A 12850-nucleotide genomic window follows, 5' to 3' on the forward strand; every position below is an offset into this window, starting at 1 on the left:
TTGTGTTGTTTTCTTATGCTAGCAAGGTTTTTTAATTACAAATTTAATTTTCGTGATTGATAAAAGGCTTACCAGATTTTCTGTTTCTTTTTTAGTCAGTTTTTATAATGTATGTCTTTCAAGTAATTTGGCCATTTCATCTCAGTTTTTAATTTATTGGTGTAAAATATACCCTGAGTATCTCTTTTGACATATAATTGACATGTAAAATCCTGTGAGGTGTACACCACAGTGATTCAGTACTTATATACACTATGAAATGATCCCCACAATAAATCTAGTTACCATCTGTCACTTACCAAGTTACTACAATATTACTGACCATATTCCCTATGCTATACATTATATCTCCATGATTTATTTTATAATCGGAAGTTTCTGTCTCTTAATCCCCTTCACCTATTTTGCCTACCCTCTAATCCCTCCCCCCTCTGGTAATTACCAGTTTGTTTCCCGTATTTATGAATCTGTTTCTCTCTTGTTTTGTACATTTGTTTACTTTTTGATTCTACATGTAATGAGATCTCATCATATTTGTCTTTTTGTGTCTGACATAATTCACTCAGCGTGATACCCTCCAGGTGCATCTGTGTTGTTGCAAATGGCAGGATTTCCTTTCTTTTATGACTGAATAATATTCTATCATATAATGTGAGAGAAAGAAACTTTTTTTACCCCTGAAGGTTTTTTCAGCTGGTCTAATTATTAACTTTACATGAGACGGATTAACAAGAGTAACCAAATTTCATTTCATATGTATGTTTGGGAACCCTAATGAGTCAGAGATGCCACATACACGAGAGGTTCAGAAACCTTAAGTTAGAATGATGAGTATGTAGCATTCTGAGCTAAGGATGAGGAAAATCACTTAGGGCTTTAGACGGGCAGAAGATCATTTCAGGTTAATAAGAACAGATATTGAGTAATTAGTAGTTTGCCCTACCATATAGGTAAGTCAAAAGGTTATCTCTGATAATCTTTTGCTATTGGACAAGGCCCCTAAATTTAAATTCTTTTGTGTAGCTAAGAGGGGCAGAAGTCTCCCTTGAGCCTACAGGGTCTCGGTTGACTTTAGCTCAGAATAATCTGCATACTGCAAAGACGTATCTAGGGGAGACTAATTCTGAACTTCTATCATGTATCACATCATTATTATCCATTTATTCATCCATTGATAGAGACTTAGGTTGTTTTCATATCTTGGCTATTCTGAATAATGCTGCAATGAACATTGGGGTGCATACATCTCTTCAAATTAGTGCTTTTGTTTTCTTTGGACATCTTATGGTAGTTCTGTTTTTTAAGTTTTTTAAAGAACATCCATACTGTTTTCCATCGTGGCTGCAAATCGAAGGTGATACAAATAAATGGATAGATAGATCATTCTCATGAATTGGAAGAATTAGTATTGTTAAGATGTTCATAATCCCCAAAGCAATCTACAGATTCAGTACAATCCCCATCCAAATATCAATGGCATTTTTTTCACAGAACTGGAACAAAGAATTCTAAAATTTCTACAGAACCACAAAGGACCCTGACTAATCAAAGCAATCTTGAAAAAGAAGAACAAAGTTGGAGGTATCACCCTCGGTGATTTCAAACTGTGCTACAAAGCTGTAGCAATCAAAACAATATGGTACTGGCATGAAAGTGGTTGCATAGATCAGTAGAACGGAATAGAGAGCCAGAAATAAACCCTTTCCTTTAGGGTTGATTTGCTGTAGTGTCCTTTTAATGTTGATCCCATCTGTAGTGCTGTCTCCTTTGTGCCTGAAGTTGGTCATTTGTGTCTTCTTTTTCTTCTCAGTTTAGCTAGTAATTTAGTAATTTTGTTGTTTTTATTTCCAAAGATGCACCTTACTGATTTTTCTCTATTTTCTATTTTATTGATTTCTTGTACCTTAATTATTTTCTTTCTGTGTCTTATTTTGGTTTTGATTTGTTCCTCTTTATTAGCTTCCTGTAGTAGAATTTTAGATTATTGTGTTGAATTCTTTCTCACACGGACATTTAAATCTATAATTTTTTAAAGCACTACTTTACCTGCTTCCCATATATTTAGGTATACTAATTTCCATTCAGTTCAAAATATTTTTCCCCTGCCTACCTCCAGTTTTCTTTTCTTGAAATTATTGAGTAATTGTCTTGGAATTCATCTCCATAGGACTAAAATATATTTCTTTCAATCATGTGTTTAGTTTATACCTAATAATTTTAATAGGTCTAATTCTTTTTCTGATTGTTTATATATTATTCATTTCAGATAATAGCATATGTATTAGTTGTAGTTTTTCCACATGTGCAACTTGCAGCTAATAATTTATTGATCTAAATAATGAACTACAATCAAACTTTTTCCTGTTTTTTTTTTTTCAGTATGAGACCAAATTTCAACTGAAAACCTTGAGATGAATTAAAGTACACATTTTAATAGTATTTCAAATATTGTATGGGATATATGTATGTGTATATTTTTATTCAAGGCAAATAAGTAAGACTTAAAATGTTGGAGACGTTCTTAAATCCTGGTCCAGGGCCAGCAGATAGGTAGTGCTCTCCTCACAGGTCCTGAGAGACTTCAACTCATCGCACCGCTGCTTCTGGCAGGGCAGATGCAAAGTTGGAATCTGTTTAGTTCTATTTCCAAGTAATTTAATGAACCCATTTTGCCACTAAATAGTTTGTATAAGTCAGAAGGAATAACAGGCCAAAATGTCTGTTTTTAATCTAATCAAACATGTCTACATTCATCTTTCAGAGTTATTGTCTAATACTGCTATAAAAATATTAGTATAGAAAGTCTTTTAAAAGCACATAAGGGCTAGTAATTATATTCATTAGACTCACAGCTTTAATAAATTCATGGAAATGATTTTTTAATTTTAGTATTTTGAAAATGCTTAGCTTCTCAAAACACCATAATTAGCATATTAAATATTTGTAATATTATTGTATTTTATACCCCATATAATTTCTTCATAGCCACTTAAATCATAAGGTAATTTAGAATTTGGTCCACTTCAAACTTCTCTGATTTTCTCACGTACTGAAGAGAATTATTTACTAAGCAAATTAACACTGTAGCCCTGGCTCATGTGACTCAGTGGACTGAGCACCAACCAGCCTGCAACCCACAGGGTGACCCGTTTGATTCCCCGTCAGGGCACATGCCTGGGTTGTGAGCCAGGTCTTCAGTAGGGGGAACACAAGCAGCGACCACACACTGATGTTTCTCTCCCTGACTGTCTCCTTCCCTTCCCCTCTCTCTAGAAGTAAATAATTAATTAATTAGCACTGTAAATATGAGGAAGTTTGTTGTTGTTGGTTCACTTAAGGAGCTGAATTATTTTTAAGAACATAAGTAGCATCATTTGCATATATAAAGTTAATGTGTAGATGAGCCTCATCTAACGTTAAAGTGCAGTCTCTACTTTGAAAACATGTTATAGTTATAGGCAATCAGTTAATATTCTTAAATACTTGGAAACCAATTAAACTGCTTTTACTTTTAAATTCTGACTAGCATAGGTCTTTCACTGATTCATAGTAGCCTACTCCCTCCCTTGTTATCAGTCAACTTTTTGTGTAGATTATCAAATATACCCATGCATTGAATATTTCCTTCCTTCACATTTATTATGACTAGTGTAAAGGTTTGTATTTTCCTTTATACTGTGGACCTTAAAGCCAAAGTCAGCAGGTGTTGCATAATACTGAGCTAAACTGTACTGGATCGTTAAGGGTTGGGGTGGGAAGAAATCAGTAAGGTACTTTCCTTTGGGAATACCCTATAATCTAGTGCCAATTTCATTCTAATTCACAGACTAGGACAATAATCAATTGTCTTTGTTTCTGCAGTATATCACTGGCAGTTTCTAAGATTTTTTAAAATTTCCTAAGGGAGATAGACTCTTCTCTTGTCATTTCTGCTGTGATCCATGACTTTTATTTTCTGTTGTGTATTTCTTTTGTTTAGTAGTTATAAGTCAAGTATAAAAATTAACTAATTGAAGTTGTTGATATAACTTTCTATTTCACGTGCTTTCGTAAGTATAGAAAATGGCCTTATTTTCTATAGCTTAATGTAAAAGCATATATTTTATGATTTTCAAATATTTTGACAATCACCCTTAAAGATGAAAAAATATTTTTATATCAATAAAAATTGTTTTTCAAATATACTGTTTTATTTTTCCCTGTGCACATGGTCTTTTTTCTTTTCAATTTATCATCACAGAAAAGTTCTGTCTTTGTAATTTACCTCACTGATTAAAGTTCAGTCAAATTAATAGCTAGATGAGACTAAGTAGAAATTAAGAAAGAAGTACTTTAAAAAAGAAATTTGTCAATCTTCTTTCACACAGTCATTAAAGGATTATGCAAACTAGGTAAGGAAAGCTGTTGTTTTAATGAAGCAGTTTGTATTAAGCATTTTGTAATTTGATTTTTCTCATTATTACATCCTTTTACTCTTTCTTATGCCCCCAAATATTTAATATATCTTCATGAGATAAACTGTCCAATTCATTCCTGTAGAACTGCATTTAGGTGATAGAAAAATCATACAGGGAGGTAGTCTACGACTTGAAATGTTTGAGGCTATTTTTGCTGTTGTTTGTGGATTCAGAATAATATTGGAATTTTCAATTCTGCTGATGTTGTGTTGTTGTTCTTATGCTGTTAATATACAATTGGCTGTTGTAGCATACTTGAGAAATTCAATGGCCACAGAGGAATGATTTCCAAGATGCTAACATTTGGACCTATCAGAAACGTAGGCAGCTTGTTACCCAGTCACTCTGTAATGAAAAGCATTTAGTGCTTTACTTTTAAACAATAAAGAAAGAATCGCTTTTTATTGATGGAAAGTCTCAACCATGAATGAGAGGAATCAAAATAACAGAACCTGGAGGAAATAGGCACAATTGCATTGAGCAGGGGGAAATTTTTATTGATATCCTCAGAAATAAGAAAAAATGTTGCATCTCTAAAGTAAAATCAGTATGCTATGAAAAGGAAAATGAGAGAATGAGAACATTTAAAAATAAAGTATTCAATCAAAGTTTTCAATAGTAGAGTTGGAAGGTAAACTCAAGTATATCTTCCATAAAACATAACAAAAGGACAGAGATGGGAAATAACAGTGGAAAAACTTAGAATCAATTCTGTAGTAATGTAGCAATTCTTAGAGTCACTGTTTGAAGGAGAGGCACCCTGGAGAAATATCACTTAAAAAAGAACATAAAATTTCCTAACCCTAAAAAACAAGAATCTCCAGATTGTACCCTATACAAAAAATTTTAAATACCCGTGCAAGGCCTATTATCATAATGTTTGAAATCATTGAGGATAAATTTAATATCCTAAAAGCTTTCAAAAAGAGAAGTGGGGCACACATAGAGAAGTGAGTCTCAGAGTAAATCTCACATCTCGTCAGCCTTGCCAGCCTAGGAAAAAATTGAACAATATGAAACTCTGATGGCTACTACTTTTCATTCTGGAGTGTTACCACTATCAGTCATGACTTGAGAGTTCAGAGATGCTAAGACAATCACAACAAAATTTTGTAAGCACTCTTTTTGATGACACTTGTGAAATAATGCCCCAGAAGAATTACAGAGTATAGAAAATTCAAGGATGGGGAAGATGTAGGATCCAGGAAAAGCAGGACTGAAAAAAGTAGACCAAGGAGTAACATTCCAGTTTTACAGCTGGTTCAGTACGAAAGCAACATACACTTGAAGAAAGGAAGAATGGCATTCCTAGAGGGTGGGGAGGGATGAAACCGGTCAGTGATATAATATATTGACTGCTGAGAAGATAGTATCAACTTGATAGACCTGATAGAGTATCTGGAAAACAATAGCACAGATACATAGAATATTACGACAAAAATTTTCAAAAGAGGCAATTATTAACTCTGAAAAATTCAACATTGTGAAAAAGAAACTTAATGATAGTATACCAGTTGGCTCTGCAATGAACAACATCTTTATAGTTATACCAATGGAAATACTATTAATTTACTAAAATTTGTGCAGTGATTATGTAGTGAAGGGAGGGATATGGTAGTTTAAAGAGCTAGATCCTCATTTACCATAATAGAGAAGTCAGTAAACATTGCCTAAAAATCAGTAAATCTAGAAATAAAAGATTAAGTATCTTAAAATAAAAAAGATCAAAGACATCTAAAAAAATTAAAAATGGGTATTTCTTGAGGATGACAGAGGTCCACTGTTTTTCATAAACTCTTAGTATTTAGGGCTCTTTAAAACTCTACAAACATCCTTTTCCTAAAACTAAATTACATTTTAAAAGGAATAATGGTATTTAAAATTTTAGGAAAACAGAATAATTATGGATTGGAGTCAAGTTTTTAAATTTTTGTCTCATTATTTTTTAGAGTTCCTGGAATAACTATTGCTACAGATATTATCTGTGGTTTTCCTGGAGAGACAGATCAAGATTTTCAAGAAACAGTGAAACTTGTTGAAGAGTACAAATTTCCAAGCCTGTTTATTAACCAGTTTTACCCAAGACCAGGCACGCCTGCTGCAAAAATGAAACAAGTTCCAGCGCAAGTGGTAAGATAGTTTTCTCTTAAGGTTTTTTATTTAGCCAGTACTTATGAGAATGTGTGTGTTGCCTATCTTAACACAATTGGCTGATAGTTAGGGTCAGGGTGGGGGACTTTGTGTAAGTTAGGTAACTAAAGAATCTCCTCTTTTTCTTTTTGGAGAATGAGGTTCAGATGACACTGGACAGGAAAATTTTAACTAAAACTAGTATTTGCCCATGCTTAGAAGATCTTGGGTGTTTCAAAATCAGTCAACATTTAAATATGTAAGCAAAGGAGACCTCATATATATGCTGCTTTTTAAGAGACCCTTTCATAATTTGTTACTTCTCAGGGGTTCCGTGGTTTTCCTATTTTTTCCATGGTATAGATTTGATGCTTTCTGTATCTGTCTGTCTATTTGTCTATGGATCTATCTTACATATATATTGTTATTGCAATGAATCTCAATATAATTTTATTCTTACACATTCATAAATATATTACAGTAGGATGACTTAATATAAATGTAAAATGTTTGTGACCCAGTAAAGGCAAACTGTTTCCCAGAAATCCCCAGAAATTGGTAGTTTCAAACAAATATTTAGTTCCTAGGTTCATTGGCTAAAGATGGAAAAACGTAAATCAGCCTTAACAAAGGGGAGATCCAAAATAGTGGAAGAGTAAGTGGAAGCTACACTAACCTCCTCCCAGGACCAATCTGGAATTACAACTAAATTGTAGAGAAATGATCCTGAATAACCAACTGAACACTAGCTGGCGAGAAGCCTTATAACCACGACAGAAGAAACTACTTCATCATAACTAAGCTGGTAGGGAGTGTGGAGGAAGTGCTGCGGGGCTGGCTGGGCTCCCACGGGTGGCACCTGAGGATCCAGAGGGATATTTCAGTGGCTGGGGGTTCACCTGAGAAGTGTGGGGTCTAAACCCCACGCTGGGCTCCCCAGCCTACAGCACCAGATCCAGAAAGGAACCCAGATGACATCCATCTGTGAAAAGCAACAGCATTGTCTGCCAGGGAGAGATGGCTGTAGACCCAGAGAGATTAAAGGCTCAGTGCACAAAATCTTGTTTGTAGCCACTCACCTGATCTCTGGCAGAGGCAGGGTAGAGTGGACTAGAGACACTTGAGGAGAGTCTGGGGCTAGTGGCTCTGGGTAAGGAACTGAAGGAACAGCCACCAGGATCCCTGTGCTGAGGCATCTGCCATACTATAGAGGCCATCTTTCTCAGGCAGCGCACTCCACTTCATGTGGCATGAGTCGGAGGGGAAGCAATAGCTACACATGCAGGAATTACTCTGCCCCACCTTGTGGTGCTTAAGCCTTGATGCTAATTACAGATTGACTAGATTAACAACTGATCAGTTTTAACAGCTGATTAGATTTACATCTAAGATGAAAACTACAAAGAAGCAGTCAAAATGGAAAGACAAAGAAACAGACCCCAAATAAAAGAACAAGAGAATTCTCCAGAAGAACTAGATGAAAAGGAGGCAAGCAATTTATCAGATAAAGAGTTTAGAGTAATGATTATAAGGATACTCAACAGCATGAAAAAAAGATATAGAAACAGTACAAGAGGACCACTCAGAAATAAAGAATGCAATATCTGAAATAAATAATACACTGGGAGGAATTAACAGTAGATTAGATGAAGCAGAAGATCAAATCAGTGATTTGGAAAACAAGGTAGAAAAAACCACCCAGGCAGAGCAGCAGAAAGAAAAAAGACTTAAAAAAAATGAGAAGAGCTCAGGAAACATTTGGACAACATGAAGTGTAACAACATCCACATCAGAGGAATACCAGAAGGAGAAGAGAGGGAGCAAGGGATCGAGAACCTATTAGAAAACTTCCCTAATCTGGGGAAGGATAATTCTTTACTGAAGAGGAAGTAGAATTCTTACTGAAAATTATCTACTTTGTTTCTAATAACTAAAAAATAACGTGCCCTGCCATTAATTTTTCTCAAATACTTTCATGAATAAATACTAAAAGGCATAACAAAGCTTGTTACAAACAGTAACAGCCTTTTTTTTCCTTTTATTGTTCAATTCAGTTGTCCCCATGATCCCCTCATTACTCTCTCCTGCCCTGCCCACCACCTACCTCTCATATTCAGTTCTTCCCCGGTCCCACTGTTGTCTTTGTCCGGGGGTCCTTTATACCTGTTCCTTAACTTCTTCCCCCTGTTTTCACCCTCTTCCCTTCCCCCTGGTTACTGACAGTTTGTTTTTTATATCCATGTCTTTGGTTCTATTTTGCTTGCTTTTTTGTTTTGTTCATTAGTTTTCACTTATAGATGAGATTGTATGGTATTTGTCTTTCACCTCCTCTTCATATCATTTAGCATAATGCTCTCAAGTTCCATCTATGCTGTCACAAAAGGTAGGAGCTCCTTCTTTCTTTCTGCTGCATAGTATCCCATTGTGTAAATTACCATAGGTTTTTGATCCACTCATTTACTGATGGGCACTTAAGCTGTTTCCAGAACTTGGCTATTGTAAATAATGCTGCTATGAACATTGTGGTGCATAGGTTCCTTTAAATTAGTGTTTAAGGATTCTCAAGGTATAATCCCAGCAATGGAATTGCTGGGTCAAAAGGCAGTTCCATTTTTAGATTTTTGAGGAAATTCCATGCTGTTTTGCATAGTGGCTGCCCCAGTCTGCATTCCCAACAGCAGTATAGTAGGGTTCCTTTTTCTCCTCTTCAACAGTTGTTGTTTGTTGATTTGTTAATGATGGTCATTCTCACTGGAGTGAAATGGTATCTCATTGTGGTTTTAATTAGCATCTCTCTGATAGCTAGCGATACTGAGCATCCTTTCATGTGTCTCCGGGCTGTCTGTATGTCCTCCTTGGAGAAGTGTCTGTTCAGGTTTTTTGCCCATTTTCTGATTGGATTGTTTGTCTTCCTGGTGTTGAGTCATATGAGTTCTTTATATATTTTGGAGATCAAACCCTTATCCAAGGTACCATTGGCAATAATATTTTAACCCTGAAGCTGGTTCCATTTTCATGTTGCTGATGTTTTCTTTAGCCATGCAGAAGCTCTTTAACTTGATGAAGTTCCCTTTGTTTATTTGAAAATAATATCTTTAGGCAATGAGGGTGGCTGTTGGAATGTTCATACTGTTTTAAAATGTTAAATTGTCATTTTAAATCCACCTGCTTGCTCATCTTACACCTTAGAACCAGAGTGTAAAAATAATATCTTTAAATATACGTCAGCCTAAAAAAATCATAACACACTTGCAATTTCTAGAATATTTACCCTATAAATAATGAGGCCACATTAGGCAGGGTTAATTCCTGCCTTAACCCTGAGGAATGTGTTCTTAGGAACGGGTAGAGGGACATCCTGCAGGGAGATGAATGCAGGCAGGGTCACTGAAACTGTCCACAGTCGTTTCCTCTGTGAGGAAGTGAATTTTTGTAGACATATTCAGACCAAGGTAACCACTTGAAATAGACATTGAATCAGGAGTGTTCTTAAATCATATACATTCAGTGACACATAATGGCTCTCCCAGATCAAGTTGCATGTGAGTCTAGGACACACTTTATTTTAAAAAGCAAAGCAGAGAAATATACCATACAGAAAGAATTTCATCACTTTCTCTAAATGTTTTTAAAACTTTCTGTTGTCCTCAGTATGATCCTGAAGTTTAACAACTCAGTATTTTAGTGAACACGTTGCCTTAATGGAAGGAATCCTGATACATTTAACCTACCAGATAACATATTATTCACACAGTCCCTGGTTTTCAAATTAGACTTTTATTCTTGGGGGAAGAAGAAAAAATATTTTCAGGAGTTTTAGGTGTGTAGATGGTTAAGTACATTTTATTCTAGATTGAGTCCCAATTACACCTATAGGGAAGGCCCCTTTTCACAAGATCCTCTTTTAACTTCTTTTGTCTAGAAGGAATATTTTGGGTATCTTATGCAATCACTTGTGTTTGACCACTCCGTTTGGTCTTTATAATTCCTCATTTCTGGACATATCATTTCTCTTCTGATTTTCATTTTTTTAGAGTTGTTATGTTCTGCCTCGCCATAGTTTTGGTGTGTGTAGATTTCAGCGGTCACCTAAGTCTTTCAGGTGACTATAGCAACATTCAGAAAGGAGGGCAGGGGGGTAAACCAGAGGGAGTGTTGGGGACCTGCTACTTTGTATGACTTTACTACAGGTGGTGTTCATTTGACTAATGGAGAATTGAATTCAATAAACTCCGAGGTCTTTGAAACTCTTCTTAATCTTTTATTTTTATCATGTGAGTTTAAGCCATATTTCAGACAGTATTGGCCCCCTAAATATGGCCCCCTTCAAACCATATTTAGAAAGTTTAGGGTTTTGTTTTTCTAGATCATTGGCTTAAATTTGTTATCTGAATTTTCCAATATTTTCACCTTTTACTTTATCATAAATTTGATGACTTTCGTTTATATAATCAATTTACTTATTTTGTCTGGAATATGAACTAGGAACACTGTAACCTAATTGAATTAGTTGTTTATGGGGCTAAGAATGGCAGTGACAAGACCCACTGTAGTGGAGAGAGTAATGGGCCCTCCAAGATGCCTGTGCCCCATCTCGAAGCCTGTGCACTGCTCCCTCACGTAGTGAAAAGGACCGTGGGACTGGGATCAAGTTAACTCATTTATAATGGAGTATCTGGGCAGGCTCAGTGTACTCACAAGAGTTCTTGGAAGAGGGACACAAGAGGTTTAAAGTTAGAGGGAGGAGAAGTGTGAGGACAGAGGTGGAGATTAAGGACAGGACCGTGAGCTAAAGAATGCAGACAGCCTCTAGACACTGGGCAAGGGAAGAAGACACCCAACCCTCATGACCCCTCGATTTTAGACCATAAAACCTATTTCAGATGTCTGTCCTTCAAAACCGTAAGATGAGAAGTTTGTGTTGCTTTACGCTACTAAGTCTGTGGTAATTTGTTACTGCAGCAATAGGAAACTAATACACTAACTGTGGGGTAAATTGATCTGAGAGCATTGTGTGACTTTTTGATACAGCTAAATTAATTGATCTTTCAGCCCTTTATGCTGTAAGAGGGTTTGCGGTGCCGCTAAATGACACATGTTCATTCCTGGATCTATGAAAACTTATACTTGATGCTACCCAACAGGCACAATAATCTTTAGACCTAACAAAAATAACAATAAGAATTAACATTTATTTAGCAGTGTATATTAGACACTGTTCTGAGCACTTCATATCTATTACCTAATGTCATTCCCACAGTTTTTTGAGGTAAGCACCATTATTGTAGTCATTTTACACGTGAGGATGGAACTAAGCATGATGAATTAATCACCTTGCTTCAGATCACAGAAAGTCCCTGCCTCCCTCGGCACTCATGTCTTCCCACTCCTCCTCACACACGATGCTCTCATGGCAGCTGACTGCTTGTAGTTCCCCACATGCTTTCGTGTTTATCTCCTCTCTCTCCAACTTTCTCGAATGATGAGCATGTGAAAAAACCTGAGAATGAGAGGATGTGAAAAAGCATGAGAATAAAGAGAACTTGGAACATTTATTTAATAAGCATAAAATGCCTGTATTGGGGGCAGTAAGATGTGTTGCAGTTTTTGGCTTTTTTCTGGGGTGGAGGGCAACCTGCAGATGTAGGTTGTTGCCAACAAATAAGTGAGGAGCTATAGGCAAAGCTTAGACTAAGGTGCCCTTGTAAGTCATGTTAAATAGCTTTAGGCTGGCCTGTGGGATGCAGGGAGCTACTGAATAGCAGTGATCATGTGTTTGTTTTCGAAAGCTCATTCTAGGTGCAGTGGATTGGGAATAAGAGGGTCAGAAAGCTCAAGCAGGAGACTGTGCAAAACAGGTTTGGGAGCTAACAGGTGGATTTAAGAAATAAAAAATATCTATGACTCATTCCTGAGACCTTCAGTAAATAGTCTTCTTTTGGACTTAATTGTTTTCAGTCCTAGGTTTAGCTACATGTCAGCAAAGTACATGTTCAATGGAGTAAATTTACTCTACAGAACAGAAGGTCACTTAATTGGCTATTGATAAACTCCAGGCTCACAGATCAAGTATTATTGGGCCTCAGCATCTTATAAGGCCCCTTACACATGCCTAACATTTAGGGCATTACAGCTCGTTTCCGCCTGTGCTCCTGCTGGTGCTGTTGACCTTGTTTCCTGAAGGTCAGGAGATTGCTCCTGGACAGCCCTGGGCCTCTTCCACTTCAAAGGAGAAAAGCCAGCCCCTCCAGACCCCCCACCAT

At 36.3% G+C, this 12850-nt stretch overlaps 1 protein-coding gene across 2 annotated transcripts in view; it reads left to right on the forward strand.

Moving 5' to 3' along the window:
- The window catches only part of CDKAL1 (CDK5 regulatory subunit associated protein 1 like 1), a 667880-nt gene that overhangs the window by 483566 nt on the left and 171464 nt on the right, over positions 1-12850 (forward strand). For both annotated transcript variants that reach the window (XM_053668249.1, XM_053668248.1), the window contains one exon: positions 6407-6587. In XM_053668249.1, the coding sequence (XP_053524224.1) occupies positions 6407-6587 (181 nt within the window). The remainder of the gene's footprint in view (positions 1-6406; positions 6588-12850) is intronic.

The sequence above is a fragment of the Artibeus jamaicensis genome, unplaced genomic scaffold, assembly GCF_021234435.1.
Source record: "Artibeus jamaicensis isolate MK-2021 breed Jamaican fruit bat unplaced genomic scaffold, CSHL_Jam_final contig_482, whole genome shotgun sequence".
Taxonomy (NCBI): domain Eukaryota; kingdom Metazoa; phylum Chordata; class Mammalia; order Chiroptera; family Phyllostomidae; genus Artibeus; species Artibeus jamaicensis.